This window comes from Mesocricetus auratus, unplaced genomic scaffold, assembly GCF_017639785.1.
Source record: "Mesocricetus auratus isolate SY011 unplaced genomic scaffold, BCM_Maur_2.0 Super-Scaffold_100033, whole genome shotgun sequence".
NCBI lineage: Eukaryota > Metazoa > Chordata > Mammalia > Rodentia > Cricetidae > Mesocricetus > Mesocricetus auratus.
In genome coordinates this window covers 13,932,271-13,950,810 of record NW_024429213.1, presented here as the reverse complement: position 1 = coordinate 13,950,810, position 18,540 = coordinate 13,932,271, and the positions used below count along the sequence as shown (strand labels likewise).

The 18,540-nt window shown below is 40.9% G+C and overlaps 1 protein-coding gene across 3 annotated transcripts in view; it reads right to left on the bottom strand.

The window, feature by feature from the left end:
* The window catches only part of Clcn5 (chloride voltage-gated channel 5), a 168,038-nt gene extending 152,573 nt beyond the window's left edge, over positions 1-15,465 (bottom strand). The window contains exons 1-4 of one of the 3 annotated variants that reach the window (XM_040733671.1): positions 15,256-15,465; positions 14,201-14,287; positions 12,869-13,027; positions 11,515-11,601 (exon numbers count right to left, since the gene is read on the bottom strand). In XM_040733671.1, coding sequence (XP_040589605.1) covers positions 11,515-11,601; positions 12,869-12,884 — 103 coding nt within the window. In that variant the 5' untranslated portion in view covers positions 12,885-13,027; positions 14,201-14,287; positions 15,256-15,465. The remainder of the gene's footprint in view (positions 1-11,514; positions 11,602-12,868; positions 13,028-14,200; positions 14,288-15,255) is intronic. The other 2 variants (XM_013124499.3, XM_040733672.1) reach the window with 2 other exon arrangements.
* Between the last annotated feature and the right edge of the window lie 3,075 nt (positions 15,466-18,540).

The window sequence follows — 18,540 nt, the reverse complement described above, 5'->3', positions numbered from 1 at the left end:
CTAGAACATATAAAGTCTATTCTACTTGCTGCTCAGGTTTTCCCTTTTATCCTTCTAAAATATCTGTTTTCTTCTCCCAATTCCTCCCTCCTTCATGCCTGATCTAAGTTAGGAACAAAATCTTCTGTAATCATCTGGAAAGGTGAGAATCTCCCTATCCTTTTTCACTATTCATAAACTCTATGTCCAGGTTCAAGTTCAACCCCAAACCACTTCTAGAAAGCACGTCAAATTCTTATTCCCCTAGAAAAATTTCTCAAAAGTTACACAGTTGTTTTATTGGTATTTTAAGACAGGCTCTCATGAAACCCAGGCTGCCTCAAACTTGTTGTATAGCTAAGGATGGACCTTGAACTCATGATCCTCCTACCTCCCAAGTGCTAGGATTATAAGACATAGCACCACACCTAGCAAACATTGCACTCTGTGTTTTGGGGCTTTCTATTCCCACCTATTGCATCAAGTGACTTTTTCATGATCTTTTTCAGCAACTCCTAAACTCATCACTGGAGTATCTAATACCTGCCTATTGCACAGCAGCTTCCTCAGTACACTGGAGCATGTCCTGCTTCTTAATCAGTCCATTAAAGTTTTCTTTTTATTGTTCATCTCATGGTTAATATTACAGATAGAGAATTGGGGAGAGTAAGCACACGATAATCTTTCCTGTCTCTGACTGCCCACAACTCAGCAAAGAATTAGTCACATCAAAGAAACATTTAGATAGACATCCCTTTGACTTCTTGTATTACAGGCCAAAGTCCTCCTTTTGAGGCATATGTGCCAACTAAAAGCACTGAAATATTTGAAGATTTAACCAAAGTCTTACAAGGCAAACATTAGGCAACTTTCATATTCTCTACTTCAAACATAAGTTTATACTTATATTTCATCTCAGGTCCTTAAGGAAAAGGTTCAAGAAATGTTAACTTAAAGTTCATGAACAATATTAAAATTGAACAAGAACAACAGCTACTATTCCAGACATTGACACATTCAACTTTTAACTTTTATCTGGAATACATTTACTATGCTACTTACATATTAAAACACCCAGACATCAAACTAATGATAAACTACAATTATTTATTCTTTTTTTGCCCTTTTTCTTTTTTTGTTTTGTTGGTTTTTCAAGACAATGTTTCTCTGTGTAGCCCTGGCTGTCCCGGAACTCGTTCTGTAGACTAGGCTGGCCTCAAATTCAGAGATCCGCTGCCTCTGCCTCCTGAGTGCTGGAATTAACGGTATGTGCCACCATGCCTGAAAATTATTTCACTTTTAAAAGCTAATAAAAAAAATGTAAGCCAGGCGTTGGTGGCACACGCCTTTAATCCCAGCACTCAGGAGGCATAGGCAGGCGGATCTCTGTGAGTTCCAGGCCAGCCTGGTCTACAAGAGCTAGTTCCAGGACAGCCTCCAAAACAATACAGAGAAACCCTGTCTCGAAAAACAAAAAAAAATACCAATTTAACTTAATTTATTCTCACTTTTTAAAGCAGTAATAGTCAACAAACAAACATCTCCCCTAATCTATCCACCTACAATGATTCCTTAGTGTCTTTCTAGAGGCCATTAGTCTTTGGACGTGGCCTCCTGTGCTTCAAACTGACCTCCCACCACAACCATTACACCGTGTTTCTTTTCTTAGTATAGATTAACAGAATTAAGGAAAGAATCCGGTAAGGTACAGTTTTCATACAAACTTTGCTATTTAGAGAAATTATAGATCAGACTGTTGTTAAGTCAGTTAGTAAATAGATGCCAAGTGAAAACTTGAAATCCCTGTCATCTCTACTCACCAACATAACCTTGGAACTGTTTCTTCTGCACCATTCTACACATTTTCTAAGCATATGGGTATATATACAAACTAAAAGGACTGGGGGTATGCATAGCGCAGTGGTACTGTGCTTATCTAACATATGCAAGGCCCTGGGTTCCATTCCCAAGCACAAGAGATGGGAGGAAGGTATTGAAAGGAATTGAAGGGGAGGCTTACAAATTCATGTCTAACTGTCTCACTACATCCCCCCTCTTTTAGTTGTACAAATGAGATCCTATAATTCACAGTATCTGTATCTTTTTTCCCTACTTAACATGTATGAAAATCAGGCTTTGTATCCAACACTTGAAATCCCTTCATTTGAGAGGCTGAAGTAGAAAGAGTAGGAGTTCTAGGCCAGCCTTGGCTACAAAGTGAATTCAAGGTCAACCTATAGTACATGAAGCCCTCTCTAAAAAAATGTATCTTGGGTATCATTCTTTATCGCTATATATAGATATTCTTCACTCCTATATATTTCACTCCTTTTAATTACATGAACAGCTTCCCATAGTATATATATACATATACACACACACACACACATATATATATAATAATTAATATACCTGGCCTCTAGTAATGGATATTAAGACTGGTGTTGGTGAGCTGGGCATGGTGCCACAGGCCTGTAATCCCAATTCTGGGAAGACTAAGGCAGGAGGAGCCTGAGCTCAAGAAGTCACAGGGAGGCCGGGCGGTGGTGGCGCACGCCTTTAATCCCAGCACTCGGGAGGCAGAGACAGGCGGATCTCTGTGAGTTCGAGGCCAGGCTGGACCGACAGCCTCCAAAACAATACAGAGAAACCCTGTCTCGTAAAACCAAAAAAAAAAAGTCACAGGGAGCCCACAGGTTAAGTCAGACCAAAGGGAAGGTAGTGGAAGGACTAGAAGGTTTAGCATAGACAGCAGACAGCACCAAAGATGACATAATGACATAGCCAACATCATCTAAGTGATACTCATGCAGTTGCTTTCTAAAACAGATTCACTGAGCCAAAAGGTATTCATATTTTACATTTTCGGAATGACTTCCAAACCAATGGAGTCGAACAATTTATACTGCACCCAACTGTGCACAAAGGGAGGCTTTTAAGTCAACCCTCAGGTCTGAACTTCCTGAAGTACCCTCTAAATTTGCATTTGGATGGGAGCAAGGCAAATCACAGCAGGGTGTGCCTGCCACAACTATGACACTGTGTTTGTAACTGTTAAAAGAACTGTTAAATGATGTAACCAAATGGTGTGTACTTTTCTAGTATTATGCTCAATATCTAGTTCCCTATTTCTGCTTCATGAAGTAATAGCTGCTTGGCCTCTCTACCAGAGTGCCATTGTAATTAAATGAGAGAAATTATTCTTTTTAAAACATGAAATAGTAAACAAGGGTATTCCCTCAGGTAATTCATTACATTCTATACAGTGATGCCTACACACGTTTATCATCACTAAGAAACCTTATTCTCTCGAAATTAGATCATCTCATGCCATAAGTATACTTACCTGTTAAGTTCTTACACATTCAAAATGTGTCTCCTTTGCTAATGCCTTTAAACTAATTAGGGGTGAGTAGGAAATACATTGTATCACACCATTATGTAGCATTCCGGGTGTTAGTGATAATTATGGGTGGTATTGCCAGGGGCTTTGAGTTTTTCATCTAGTCTGAATCCACTGCCCAAATCTTAGGATCTAAAAAGAATCCATTATTTAAGAGCTGGATTAACATAGCTATTACTCATTAAAGGAAGATTCAGTGAGCACTACCTTCAGTGGATGGTATGTGTCCTAAATGCTCTGTCTTGGTAACAGAAGTACAAGATAAATACAGCCAATACCCTTTAGGACTACACACTAGAGTACAGAACACACCCAACAGAATCTACATACTACAAACTACAGTACAGAATCAAAAGGCTGGTTTCACCAAAGGACAGGTATGTATGCAAGGCTGATGGCTGAAAGAAAGAAGAACTCAATGTCCAAAGTATCTCACATACCTGTAGTAACTATTTCACTTCTGCTGGGTAGTCCCTACCTTGGATTACTTTCTGATACTCTACACTGTGATCTCTGTGTTGCTCTATTTCTCATGGTCAGAACAGAATACAATAAAATGCCACTTAATGTCAGCCAGTTTCGCGTTGAAAAGCATCAAAATATGACATGACAAAGATAATTACCTCACATTATTGACTACTCAATAGATTCTTTAGTCTTACCACAGGTCTATAAATATCTGGGGTATTAACAGATGGTAAGAAGAATGTGCCATTTGCTGCTACCAATAGCGAAACTCTCAAGTCCTGCCTCCCCCTACCCATGACACAAGGAAAGGCATTACAAGAAACAGGAAGTTCTGAATCATAATTCTGGTTAAAACCCAAGAACCTCAACTTATCTCAAAAATGCTAGCATAGTGACAAAAACAAATCCCAGAAACCTCGGTGAAAAGGATTTTTTCAGAACTAAAAGGACACTCTTCCCAGCAACAACAAGGCACAATAAGAAAAGACAAACATTTGAGCAGCTAGCCCAGCTTGGTGGTAGGTACAGGCCTGCAATCCCAACTACTCAGGAAACCGAGGAAGGAAAACCAAAAGTTCAAGGCCTGCTTGAGCAACCTAATCTTGCCTCAAAACTAAAATAAAAAGTAAAGAGAAGTCTGGAAACATTAGCTCAGTAGTAGAGTGCTAGAGTGTTTGCACAGAATGGCTAAGGCCCCAGTACCCATCCCCTCCAACACATACACACAAAATTAGCAGAGTTCCAAAGGCAGACAATACAGTGCGATAGGGATAAGTAGACAGGTAGACTAAAAAAAGAGCCATTATCAGGAGCCCTGGGGTGACAGCTGTGTGGCCTAGACTGTCTCACTGTGTCTCAACTTCTTCCTTTGCAAGATTAAACATTTGAAACGGATCACACGTAAGATCACTTTCCAGATTAAGAAGGCCCCGTCAATAACTTACTTAATTTTTTTATACCACAGCTACCAGTGTGTCCATGGTTAACTCAGTCACATCTAGACTCATATGAAGTAAATATTGTCATATATATCTTTTGCATATTGTGAATTTTGAACAATTTTCGGGAGGTGGTGAGAAGGCTATAAATGTAAATTAACTCATTCAATCCTTCCAATAACCCTCTAACAAAGGCTACAGCGATACACTAATTAGTAGCTATTGTTACTGACCCCATTTTATAGGTGAAGAAGGTGAGGCACATGAGATTAAATAACTTGCCCAAAGGGAAAACCTTACAGTGACAGAGACAGGATATAAGTCCACAGCTGTCTCCCAAGACTATATTTGACCCATAATGAAACAATTTAGTCTTTTGGAGTTGAGGTAATTTTAGTCACCAAATGGCAAAGCTAGGTTCAAATTCCAGCCATATCAGATACCAGGCCCTGGGTTTCCTCCACAGTTGTGTGCTTAGGAAAAATGTTAGAATAACAAAATTTCCTTTACTTCAATACTAGCCACAAAAAGTCATTCTCCATTCGTTCCAAACTTATTGGGAATTGTAGAAGTGAAGAGGAGAGACGAAAAAAATCCTTTATTTATTTTTACTATATTTATACCTTATTCGTATTTTTTAATTGACAAAGAATTCTTCAGCACCTACTACAGGGAGTCACTGTGCCAGACAGAGGGAGAAATGGGGTGAATTCTGCTTCCTTGTTACTGCTATAAAAACCTGGCTTTCACTGCAGAGTCAAAAGGATGCTAAGATTTTGGTCAAGAGTCAGGAGCAGATGGATTTTTCTAGGTAATAATGGTCCAATTAGCAAGTCAGACTACCCAGACTTCACACCAAACCTCGTAATCAACTCATCAACTGCTTTGTAACACTCCATCTTGGCCTACCATGTGTTACTCAAATCACTGGAGCATTCGAGTGTTTACAAATACACTGTCATGGGAAAGAAAAGAAAAACCTACAAGGTCTAAACTTCTAGTTTCTTTGCATTCAAAACCTGCAGACACGTGCATCATTGCAATGATGCATTTTATTATAATCTTCCTCTGCTTTCTTTTCATATACAGTGGCATATTATGTTACTTTCCATCAGATGCAATGTAATTTCCCAAATTGCTTTGTCTCCACTTTCATGTCCCAAAGGGTTTAATTTTTGTGGAATCAATTGCAGAGACAGCCAAAAATTAAGAGTACTTGTGGAAGAATTAATAGAAAATTCCTGCTCTAACCAAACTCTCGGAGACCTGATTTCTTTTCTCTTCTTATTCAAAATTATGAGGGGACATAATAAGTGAAGCACTTGTCCAGACACTCAAATTCTGTACTACTTGTGAAAGGCATCATTCTTTGCAAGTTCACAGACTTTTCTATCTCCTTTGAAAGTCACTTCTTGGATGTTTTTCAAAATAATACACATGGGTGGTTGTACAAACCTTGAAAAATAACTAATGTATAAAAAACCATGTAATCATATCCTCCCACTTGGAGAAAGCTGCTTTAAAATACTTCAAAGCATTTCTTATAGTGTGGATTTCTCTCAAAAACATTTCCTGGAGCATGAGTCTTGGGTTTTTTAGACAAGTCTTACTTTGTAGCCTAGGATGGTCAACAACACTTCCGCCTCCTGTTTCAACCAGCCAAGTACTGAAGTCACAGGACGGTCTCACAATACTCAGCCATTAGTCTTCATTCTTAATGGCCAGATACTATACTATATAGACCTGCCATAATTTATTTGCATTCCCCCAGTATTGAAGCGATATCTAGTTTTTGTTCTAAATATGTGAGTATACTTCCTTCAGAAATTAAGATTTTAATTAAGAAGAAATCATGTAATAAAGTCAATTTATCATTTGTTTTGGGTTTTTTCTTTTTTTGGTTTGGGGCAGGGTTTCACATGGTAGCCAAGGCTACCCTCAAACTCAGTGATCCTCTGACCTCAGCCTCCTGAGTGCTGGGATTGCAGGCATGTACACCTCAATATCTTTATTTAATATTGTTTTGCAGTGCTGGGGATAGAACCTAGGATTTTGCATATGCTAAGCATATTCTTCTAATGAACTACGCATATACAAATATTATATGGATCCTTTTGGACAATTTTTGTTTAATTTTGTTGTTTTGAAATAGTGTCCGTTCCGAAAGTACAGAGAAACTCTGTCTCAAAAAAACAAGAAAAAAAGAAAAAAGAGAAATAGTTGAAACTATGTAGCTCAGACTGTCTTCGAAATGATGACAATCCTCCTGCCTCAACCTCCCAAGTGCTGGGATTATAGAAGTGTATCACCATGCCTGGCTTTCCTTTCAGATGTGTGTTGGTGTTAAGCATACATGCAAACAAACACATATATCCCTAATAGTTATTATGCATTGAATCCACATATGAAACAGTTATTTTTCTCATTTAATCCTTTCAGCCACTACTTAGTGATCCCAAAATTTGGTTGCACATTAAAAATCGCAGGGGAGGGTTTTTTAAAATAGTAATTAATCTACCCATTCCCAGAGAATCAGACTGACTTTTTTTGAGACACAGTCCCACTATGTGACCTTGGCTGGCCTGGAAGGCACTTGGGTAGACTAGGGTGCCCTTGAACTCATAGAGATCTGCCTATCTCTGCCTCTCAAATCCTAGGATTAAAGGTGTGGGCCACCACACCTGGAGAGAATCAGATTTATTTGACCTAAATGAGACTTTGAGAAGTTTTTTATATTTTATTTTATGTGTATGGGTATTTTGCTTGCATGTATGTCTGTGCACCACGCATTCAGTGCCCTCAGAAGCCAGAAGGTGTCAGATCCCCTGAGGCTGGAATTACAGATGATTGTAAGCCACTATGTGGGTGCTGGGAATCAAATACAGGTCCTCTGGAAGATGAACCAGTAGCTCTTAATTGTTGTACCATCTCTCCAACCCCAATGTGAAGTTTTTAAAGAAATCCAAGGTGATCCTAATGAGCAGCGGAATTGGGAATTCTTAGGTTAGTACTATCTTACTGATATTTTGCTGATGGTGAAGTTGAGAAATACTAAAAAATCACAACAGGACAGACTTTAAACTATTACTCCTTTGAAATCTGCTTTTCTCCTCATGTAACATTATATCATAAATCTATTTCTAACTTAAGAAATAAAGCACATTATCACTTTTAGAACCTACAGTATTCCACATATGACTACTATATTGTAGTATTTGCATTATATTATGCAAATGTCACCAACTTTCCCAACACAGAAAATGCTACAATTAGTATCTTTATTCATATATCCTCGGAGCACCTTACTTTCCTTGGGATAAAGTCAAGAAAAATTAACTGCTGACTGGGCAATGGTGGTGCAGTCAGGCAGTGCTGGTACACACATTTAACACCAGCACTCGGAGCAGAGGCAGGTGGATCTCTGCGAGTTTGAGGCCAGTATGGTCTACAGAGTGAGTTCCAGGACAGCCAGGGGTACACAGAGAAACCCTGTCCCAGAAAAGAAAGAACGGGGGGGCGGGCAGGCAGGCAGAAGGAAAGAAAATTAATTACTTAAACATTCTAAAAGTATTTCTACATTGAAGCCAGGCAGTGATAGTGCATACCTTTAATTCCAGCACTCAGGAGACAGAGGCAGGTGGATCTCTGTGAGTTTGAGGCCAGCCTGGTCTACAAGAGGTAGTTCCAGGACAGCCTCTAAAACTACACAGAGAAACACTGTCTCAAACAACTAAAAAAAGTATTTCTACATTGACATTCTCACTAGACTGTGTGAGAACAGCTGCTGCTTCATGTTCTTACCAACTCTGGGGTTCTGCCATTCCTTGTTAATCTTTGCAAAATTATACAATAGAAAACTGCATGCCTTCTCATTCCCCTTTCATTCACACTACTGAGATAGTACGTTTTTTCATGTTTACTGGCCATCTGAATTTCTTCCTTTTACGTATTTTTCTTTGTGTATTTCCCCCCATCCATTGCATGATTTTCTAGAAAAATATTCACATTTTTCTTCATTCTGTGTTAAACTCAATGAACCATACTGCAATTGCCACTAGTTTTCTCATTAACTATATTTATGGTTTGTACAGAAGTTTTAAATTGTTACACAATTAATGATATTAATTTTGTCTTTGTTAAACCTACCTTTGCTATCGTGAATATAAATATCTACCTTGTGATTATGTCATTCCCTATTTTTTAGTTCTTTTATCATTTCTCTCTCTTTAACTTTCAGTTCTCTGGTGCAGCAGTTCCCACATAAGATTAGACATCAAGACCTCAGAATTGCTCATCAGGGTCCTTTAAATGCTGGGTCTTAGGACTGAATTCCAATAGTGGGAGGGGGTGAGACCTAAGCAGAAATAGGTTTTAAAGCACAAAAGATCTTGATAGCCTCCCTCCTTTAGTATTAAAAACTATTTTAATCCTCCTAAATTTATGTAGAGACAATTCTTTCTCAAATTAGTTTAGCACATTCGTTACATAAATTATTTTATTAATTTGAGTTATTGCCTTTTAAATTCCAGGAAGCCAAGGTCTTTAGCTGTTTTCCTAGATCTATACTGTCTATAGGTGTTTTCCTAGAGCACTGCATATGTAGAGCCCAGGATACAACTTGACTTCAGTAAACACTAGTTATAAATAACTAACACAAGCCTCCTTATAACTTTAAACTAGCTAGTCTTCTTTTCAGGGTTTTCCTAATATTTTTAATTCTGACCTTCAGTCATCAGAATTATGAGTACATATTCTGTTTAAAGTAGCCACACTATGCATTAGAGGGCTCCACCGAGTTAGGTCAAAATAATGTTGGTCATGTTGAAGACTTATACAAATTCTGATCACATGCTCCTTTAAGAACTAGACAACAATGGCCCAAGAAACCAAAAAGATCTGATATTTTTAGCTCTTAAAATTTTCCAACTAGTTACCTCTAAAAATTAATGCAAAAGCTTCCTTGAGCTGAGGACAGGCCCACATAGTCCCTCTTCCATGAACTCATGAAAAGAACAATAGGATAGAGAATCTGGAAATTGGGTTTTAGTCCTGTCAGTAGGACCTGTCACCATCTTACTTTGGGCACCCTGGACTCTGGGACTGTAGGACAGAGTTACATGTTTCCTAAGAATCTCTTCAGATCAAAACCTCTACTTGAAGAGCCAAACAGACTATTACATGGCAGGGCTTCCAGAGACAACCTGAAATTACCTCTGCAGAATGGGGCTCCAGGCCAGGCATTGGTGGCACACGCCTTTAATCCCAGCACTTGGGAGACAGAGGCTGGGAGTTCAAGGCCAGTCTGGTCTACAGAGCGAGTTCCAGGACAGCTTCCAAAACAATACGGAGAAACCCTGTCTTGAAAAGGGGGCTCCAGTCCCATCCAAACTAGACAGGGGTGATAGTAGTAGTAGTAGTAGTAACTATTATTAAGTATGAATACTTTTACACACCAAATGATATTCTAAGTGTCTCATGATTATAACATAGGCACACATTTCAACAATACTAGGTTTAGGTGTTTTGCATATAACTCAATTCATCTTTACAACCTTACAGAGTAAGTTCTAGTCTCACTCTCATTTTACAAAGGAGGACATTGAGTCACAGAGGGTTTAAATAAATTTCCCAAAGCCTTGCAGCTATGACAAAGCCAGGAGTTCAATCGAGACTCACATGGCTAACCTTAAATTCCCATTTCCTTCATAAGTTGCCCAAAACAGCCAAAAAAAAACTGTGGTGATCCTAAATGCTAAATTTTGTAAACCCCTTTCCTTTTTAAAAAAATGAGTTTTCAGTCAATGTAAAGTTAAGCAGATCTCATGTCAGCACCTAAACTCATAAGATATGGTACTAAGAAAATATGGCATTTGGTTTATTTATTAATAATTACTAATCATTAAGCATTATAGTATTTACTGTGAAATAATACATCATTAAAAACTAAAGACATCTGCACAAATGTAGAGGAAAACTACAATCTTCATACACATCACCAGAAACAAAAGTAGATTCCCTCCTGCACACACTCCATGCTCTATACTTTTTCAAAAATGCCTTTGAAACATCAACCTGACAGCCCGAATGAATCAAAAGGAACCAAGCAGGTCAAAAGTTTAGTGCTCTAGCTTCCGTCATCCTCTTCAGCCACATCTCATGTTTCTCATTTCAGAGAATGGCACCACTGACTCCCATGCCCAAGCTACCTGGCTGTCCAGGGCCAGTTCTTGTTAAGCCTGCTCGCAAAACATTCTGGAACTAACTCACTGTATTCTTTCCAACCTCACTACCCTTGCTTCTCTTCTCAGACCCTCACTATTCTCTCCCCTAAACCACAATTTCAGAAAACTTCTCAATTAGTCCAGGCTCCAGCAACACCTCAACTCAGCACGGCTGCCAAAGTAATCTTTCTAAAACCAAATCTGCTTGTGTTACTTCCCTGTTTAGAATCGTGTCCAGGATAAAGTGTAAAAGGCTTCCTAGAACATATAAGGCTCTTTATTTTCTGGCCTCCGACTACCTTCCTTGCTTCATCTCACACCAGGCAAACAAAGCAAGCTGGAAGTTCCTGAACAGCGCTGCTCTGTCTGGCTAGAACGCAATTCTCTCATGCATCCATATGGCCAACTCCTACTTATTTTTAGAGCAGCTCAAACCTCCAAGTTCCCCGTGCTTTTTCTCTAGGTTTGCATCTCATTTTACACCTCTCCCTGTGGTAATACTTACTTAATGCAACACAGTTTATTCGTAAGTCTGTCTTTCTCAGATCATGAGGGACCCTCCAAGCTTCTGTGCTTGCCTCCAATCTCTGTTCTGCTTGTTGAATGAAAAGAATTTCTCAGGATTTAACTGCACAAACACACAGGCACATACATGCATGTGGAGGTCAAAGGACAATTTATCAGAGTCTGTTCTCTCCTTCCAGCGTGTGGATCTCAGGGATAGAACTCGAGTTGCCCGGCTAGGTGGCAAGCATCGTTACTCACTGAGCCATCTAATTGGCCCTAAACTATTTGTTATAAATACTCATCAAAGCCAGGATACAAGGCAAATCCCATTTCAAAAAACATCTTTAAACTGTCAATCTGTGTATATCAAAACTGTTTGTTTAGCCGCGCAGTGGTGGCACACGCCTTTAATTCCAGCACTCTGTGAGTTCGAGACCAGCCTGGACAGCCAGGGCTGTTACACAGAGAAACCCTGTCTCAAAAACAAAACAAAAAAACTGTTTCTTACATTTGTGTATGTTTGTTTTAGATCATAAAAAACACAATAGAACATTTTTTAAAATTCATTAAACAAACAAATTTAGCTTTTGAATATTCATAGATATTGAAGCTATTTTACTCTATTCCATGTAAGTGGCCCTGAACCTTTTGTGGGTCACGGACACAGTTCAATAGTTTTTGTCAATCATTTCTTAAACCCACATTTCTTCTGTGGTGATCATAAGATTCCGATGAAAATTCTGATACCATCCTGAAGAGCAATGTCCAACCACAATAAAAATAATAACTTTGCATGTGACAGAAACCCACAATAAGAGATGTAATTTAGCAGGCCAAACATTGTTAAGCTTGGCTCTCAGGCTGATAATATTAAAACGAGCATTTTCATTCTAGCAACAAAATATAAACATAACATTCAATGGGTCTTTTCAGCTGCCAAAACCCCCAAGAAGTCTTCATTGAGAACAGGAAGCTTGAGAGGCAGCAAAGTGTGTTTCCCCTCCTTTTGAGAGAGAATCTTACAATACAAATTTACTTGAAACAAATGAAAACCACAAATAGGAAAAAAAATCTCCTCACACCTAATCCCCAGGAATACATGTTTAAGTGAAGGAAAGTCTTTTAAATGCTTCTGGCATAACAATTGTCTAATACCCCACTCACATCCACGTGAAAATCATTTGCACTTCTAGCTGTCAACAGCTTCTCTTAAGTGAATGTGCATTATCCTTGCAAAGAAAGGGTTAAATTAAAGAAACAGCTGGCTGCCAGCCACTGGCTCTGGGGGTTGGGTGGGGGTGGAAGAAGGCAGGAGGAAAAACCAGTTAGAGGCATAAGTGCTAATGTCTTACCCTGCCACATGGCCATCTTGTACCTATCTTCTCCCACGCTGGGGTCACAGGCTCACAGCTTTGCAGAGGCCCCCAGTTTTGAAGGGGGGACTTAAAGAGGGTCTCGATGGAAATGCAACTGTGTGGTTCTGCTTTCTGCAAGATTCTAAGGCCCCAAACCTGAAAATGTAAACAGAAAAAAATGAAAATCTGAAAAGAAAACGAAGAATTTCAAATTCTTGAAGACGACCTCCTGCCCCTCTCTGAACCTCTCTTTCAAAGATAGCATACACATGCAGTGTCAAGTTTCCCCCGCCGCAGCAGCGGGGTATTGCTGGCCAAAGAGCGGAGCTCCGTTCATATTGTCACTCACTACTGTAGGATTCTGTATGAATCACTGGTGTTTCAGTAAATGGGCTTGGACACTCATCAAGGGATGAGTGGTGGTTGGTTGAGATAACCATTGTGTGTTTCCTATCTTAAAGTTCCACACTCTGGTGAATGAATTCTTCCTCTGCCCCTAAAGTATTCAGTGTTGCATGAAGAAATCAACAGAAAAGAGAGCAAATTCTGTGAATAAGGTTCTAAAATATGTCTGGCATAGGAAAAATGGAAAAGGAGCATAACCAAAAGAGTAAAACCACCAACCCTTTGGGGTGTGGGTCTTCCTTTCCGCACTTGGCTGATTTTCTACAGTGAGCACATTATATCGTCCCTATTAATGAATGGAGGACAAAGAAAAATATAAAACTAGGACATTGATTTAAGTGCAATCAAATGAATTTAGCTACCTTTCAGTGTTAAGTTTTTAAATTCAGGGCTGATGAGAAGGCTCACTATATATATATTTAAAAAAAAGAGCTTGCCACCTAAACCTGAGTCCAATCCCTGGAACCCAAGTAAAGATGGAAAGAGCTAACTACATAAAACTGTGCCCACCTACCCCCTCCACACACACACAGAAAAACAGGTCTACTAAATTTTTAATCTTCAAATTCAGTCTTAAGACAATACTGTTTCCAAGTATATGAAAGGGGCTAGGCGTTGAAGGAAAAACTAAAGGGTGTGATTGCTGGTCTTAGTTTGGTTTTGAAGCTTAATATATTAAAATTTGTCCATTTAAATAAGTTTTTTTAATGATTTATTTCCCTTGTTAGGCATACAAGCTCATCTGCATCTTTCCAAAAAAAAAAAAAAAAAAACCTACCTTTTAGGCCTGGTGAACGTGGAGGTGAATTTCTATTTCCATCTCTTTTACATATCCAACATAAGCAACTCTGAAGTGGAAAAGCTAAAGCCCAAACGCTAAAGGCTAATGCTAGTTTGAGAATCATGTTGGCCCTCTTTACTGACCTCTTTTTCTGGAAAGAACAAAAAGGTTCATGTGTGCGCCAGTCCTCAAAACGCCAACAAAGACCGGGTTTGGATGAGGAAAGGCTCCTGTAGTCCAAGAAAAAGAGAGCTTAAGAAACTTAAACACCAAGGATGAATTCAACAGGAAAAAGTGTTCCAATGACTTATCTGGAACATGGCACAGTTTATTGAGTTTGGTTTTTCTCCCCTTCTCCTATTTTGCTTACAGTTAAGAAGCACTGATCAGCGCGTCGTGAGACAAGGGGAAATTGAACAGCTCTGAAATTCAACCCGACAAAAATTACTAATACGTTTATGGAGTGTGTGTATAGTGGAGTCTCACTGGTTTTTTAATGCTTCAACTTCGGGGTTTCCCTTATTTACTTGATGCAGCTTCCACTGACGTTATCACAGAGACTCACGTCCAACTCCAGGCAACAGATTTGTTCTGAAACGTTCATAAAGGTAAAAAGTGCGTCAAAGTTAAACTAAAGCTTCTTTCCATTACTGGGAAAGGCGCTGGAGCGCAGAGCTCCAAAGCCTGGGAAGCAGCAGCTACGCGTGTTGGGCGGCAAGAAGGAAAATGCACAGCAACTTCTCTGCCCAGACCGTCTGGACTGCACTGCACTAAGACCCACGCGAAACCGTGGCGGATCCTAAGCAGGAGCGCGCACAACCCGGCCTCGGCTGCATGCTTTCCCAGCGATCGCCGCCCCAGCCCTGTCCTCTAGAGAGGCGACACGGGCAGCCGATCTCCCCGATTTCAAAGCTGGGCGGGCTTGGCGCCGTTTGGCAAGGAAACTTCGGGCAGCCTGGGGACCCTGCTCCGAGAACAGAACAGGGCTGGGCTCCCGGGGAGATGCCGCCCCACACTGGCTGGAACCAGCCTGTCCACCTCCTCCAGTGGCAGCCAGACAGGGGACGCCAGCTCGGGAGATCGTGGTGGCAGACGAGCGCTCTCACTGGCTCGCTGTAGCAGGGGGCTCCTCGGGGTGGGCTGGCGGCCGGCGGCCGGGGAAGGACCTGTTGGGAAAGGGAAGTCCGTTTGCCTTTACCTGTCACAGAGGTCCTGCGCAGCGGAGCCCGTGGCCACCGGCGGTGGGCAGCACGCTCAGTCGGCTCTGGCGTTGCACACAGCGAGTAGAGCGAGCGCCCCACGTAGCCGGCAGAGCTTCATTCACACAGCCCAGACGGGAGGAGGGGGAACGGAGCGGGAGAGCGGCTCATGTGACAGGCGCCTCGGAGTAGCAGCTCTGCCCAGACGGGATATGCGCATGCGCGCCACGACGAACCCTCTCCAGGCTCCTCGGCCCAACCCGGGGAAAACCGCGGCCAAGAAGCAGCTGCTGGGAGGAGTTTCAACATGCGCAACCGCAATAGGGAAACCGGGCTTGCAGCCATATTTAATGAGCACTGGGCGGATCCAACCCAAGTGCTGGGCGTGTCAGTTGCATTCGGAAAAAGCAATGCTCCACTCGGTTTCATTGTTTGCAGATTGCCTACCTTGGTTTGGCTTTTGTCCTTAGAACAAACTGCTTATCCTGAACGTCTTGCCCATGGCGAAATAGTAGAAATATAATACTAGGAGTATCAGACCACATATTTAACGTCCTATGGGCCAGGCATTGTTCTAACTCCTAGACTTTGTCCTTTGCATTTAATGCTCTCAAGAACCCATGAGGTATGTATCATCTATCCATTTTCACTCGTAAAAATACAGAGGCACAGAAAGGTTACATAGCGTTTCCAATCTCACACTGTAGTAGCAGTAGGAATACTGATAAAATACAGTGATGCTTGCAGCAGCCAAATATTTATTTATTTTGGCTTTTCCATACATGGTTTCTCTGTAGCTTTAGAGCCTGTCCTGGAATTCTCTCTATAGACCAGGTTGTCTTCAAATTCACAGAAATCCCCTGTCTAGGCCTCCCGAAGGCTGGAATTCAAGGCGTGCACCACCACCACCAGGTGCAGCAGCCAATTTATATTGCAGCTAGTTATCAGTATTCTCTCCAATTTATCATTACCAAGCAAAAACTCAAGGTGACACATACTTGTAATCCCGGTATTTAGGGATTTCAAGACAGGAGAATCAGAAGTTCAAAGTCATCCTAGGCTACATAGTAAGTTTGAAGGCAGCCTGTGATACCGGGCACTGTTTCAAAAAACACAAAATGAAGGCTCAGATTCCAATTAAGGTCTGTCTGTCTCCAAAGCCATTTCAAACAATTACAAGAAATATCCTATTCTCATTTTTTAAAAGAATGAACAGCCCAGACAAATAGAGTGTGCTGCCAATTAATTTATTGGAAGAACTAAGGCTGGAGTCCATATCATCAACACAAGTAAACTACCTGGAACCCAAGTACTCAAATTCAGAACTGACTACAATAAGAAATATTTCTTTCAATTTTCATGCAACAGGGTGTCACTGTTGAGCTCTGACTAGCCTGAAACTAGGTAGACTAGAGTGTCCCTGAGATCAAAGGTCCGTCTGTTTCTGCCTCCCCAGGACTGGGGATATAGACCCGTGCTGCACCAGGCTTTTTCATTTTTTTCTTTGAGAAGTTCATACGTGCATACAGTGAACTATAATCACATATACCCCCATTTGCCCCCTCCAACTTGTCCCGTATTTTCCCCAACACCTCCCTTCCTAATTTGGTATCTTCATTTTTATTAACCTGATAAATCCAATTAGTACTGTCCACATGCGCATGAGTGTGGGGCCATCCACCAGACCAGGAGAAATCTACCAGAGGCCACACCCTCAAAGAAGAGTGAGTCTCTCTCCCGTCTATGTGGGAATTTTGGTGGCTTGATCTTGTTCATGAGTACAAACTGCCTTGTGTATAGAAGATGGTATTTCTCAGCACTCCTATCCATCCTCCAACTCCTGCATTCTTTCAGTCTCCTCTTCTAAGATGGTTCTTGGGCCTAATTGGGAGTGGGAGTGGAGAATTAATGTCATTTTGCTTGAAGACTGAACATTCAGTTTCCTCCTAGAACTTGGACCAGTTATGAGTCTCTTTATTGACCACTGTCCACTGCAAAAACAAAGTCCTCTGACCAAGGTTGAGAGCAGCCCACATCTATAACAATAAACACTAATATTTAAAATACAATCATTTAGCCAAATAAAAATAGCAGGTTCAGCCAGGCGTTGGTGGCGCACACCTTTAATCCCAGCACTCGGGAGGCAGAGGCAGAGGGATCTCTGTGAGTCCGAGACCAGCCTGGTCTCCAAGAGCTAGTTCCAGGACAACCTCCAAAGCCACAGAGAAACCCTGTCTCGAAAAAAAATAGCAGGCTGTAGGCAACGACCTGTGACCTCCCCAGACATGGCTTTATGACCAGAGTTACACTATCAGGCATAAAATCCCTTCCTGTGGTGCAGGCTTCAAATTCAATCAGAAAGTGGTCAGTTATCCTATAACATGCATGCCACTATTGTACCAATAGGCACATCTCCCCTGGTTGATCAGTACTGTAGCATGCAGGGTCCAGGGCTGGGTGACAGCATTTATGTACAGTGAACTTTGCATGCCTACTGTGGACAAGCTAAGGGCTTGGAAATATAGAACCTGTATCTGAGCCCAACCCAAGTAAAGTCTCCAGAGATGATTCCATACTCTAACAGAGTCAAGCTTTTGACAAATTTTAATAAGAACACCACATAGCAGGAAAACCATAGTATGGTCATCTCACCAATGAAAAAAGATGGGGTTATGATACGATTTGGGAGAAGAGTGAATTTTAGGGGAATTTTAAAAAGAAACGAGGCAGGACTGTCACACGATCATCATTGGGTGTGGATCTGGACTGTGAACCCAGACTTCTGTGAACTGCGGAGTAGATATGAAATATTATGCCCAGACAGGCTTTCTCTAAAGCTCTATACCTGAGCCCCAAATCAAAGTGACCCCTGTGTGCACTTATGTCCCACACACAAATGAGATGATTTATTGATGGCAACAGTGATGGCTAATTCTGAGGGGCAAACAAACAGCAACGTTTCTGCTAGCCCATGACTGTAGAGAACAAAATGAACTTTTAAAACACCATAGTCACTCATGGTGCAGCAAATCAAAGTGTAGGATCCATGAATGGCACGAATAGAAAGTGAACTGAGGCCTAAATTTGAAGAATTGTGAATGCTTGACTGAAATTTGTAATTAATTCAGAAACAAATGGAGGAAGAATTGAGGACTTTCAGGTGTGTGTGTGTGTGTGTGTGTGTGTGTGTGTGTGTGTGTGTGCAGGTATGCATACACTAGGAACTGCCTTATGCATAGTAAGGACACACTTTGCCAATGAGCCCAATGGTTATAGCTTTTGGG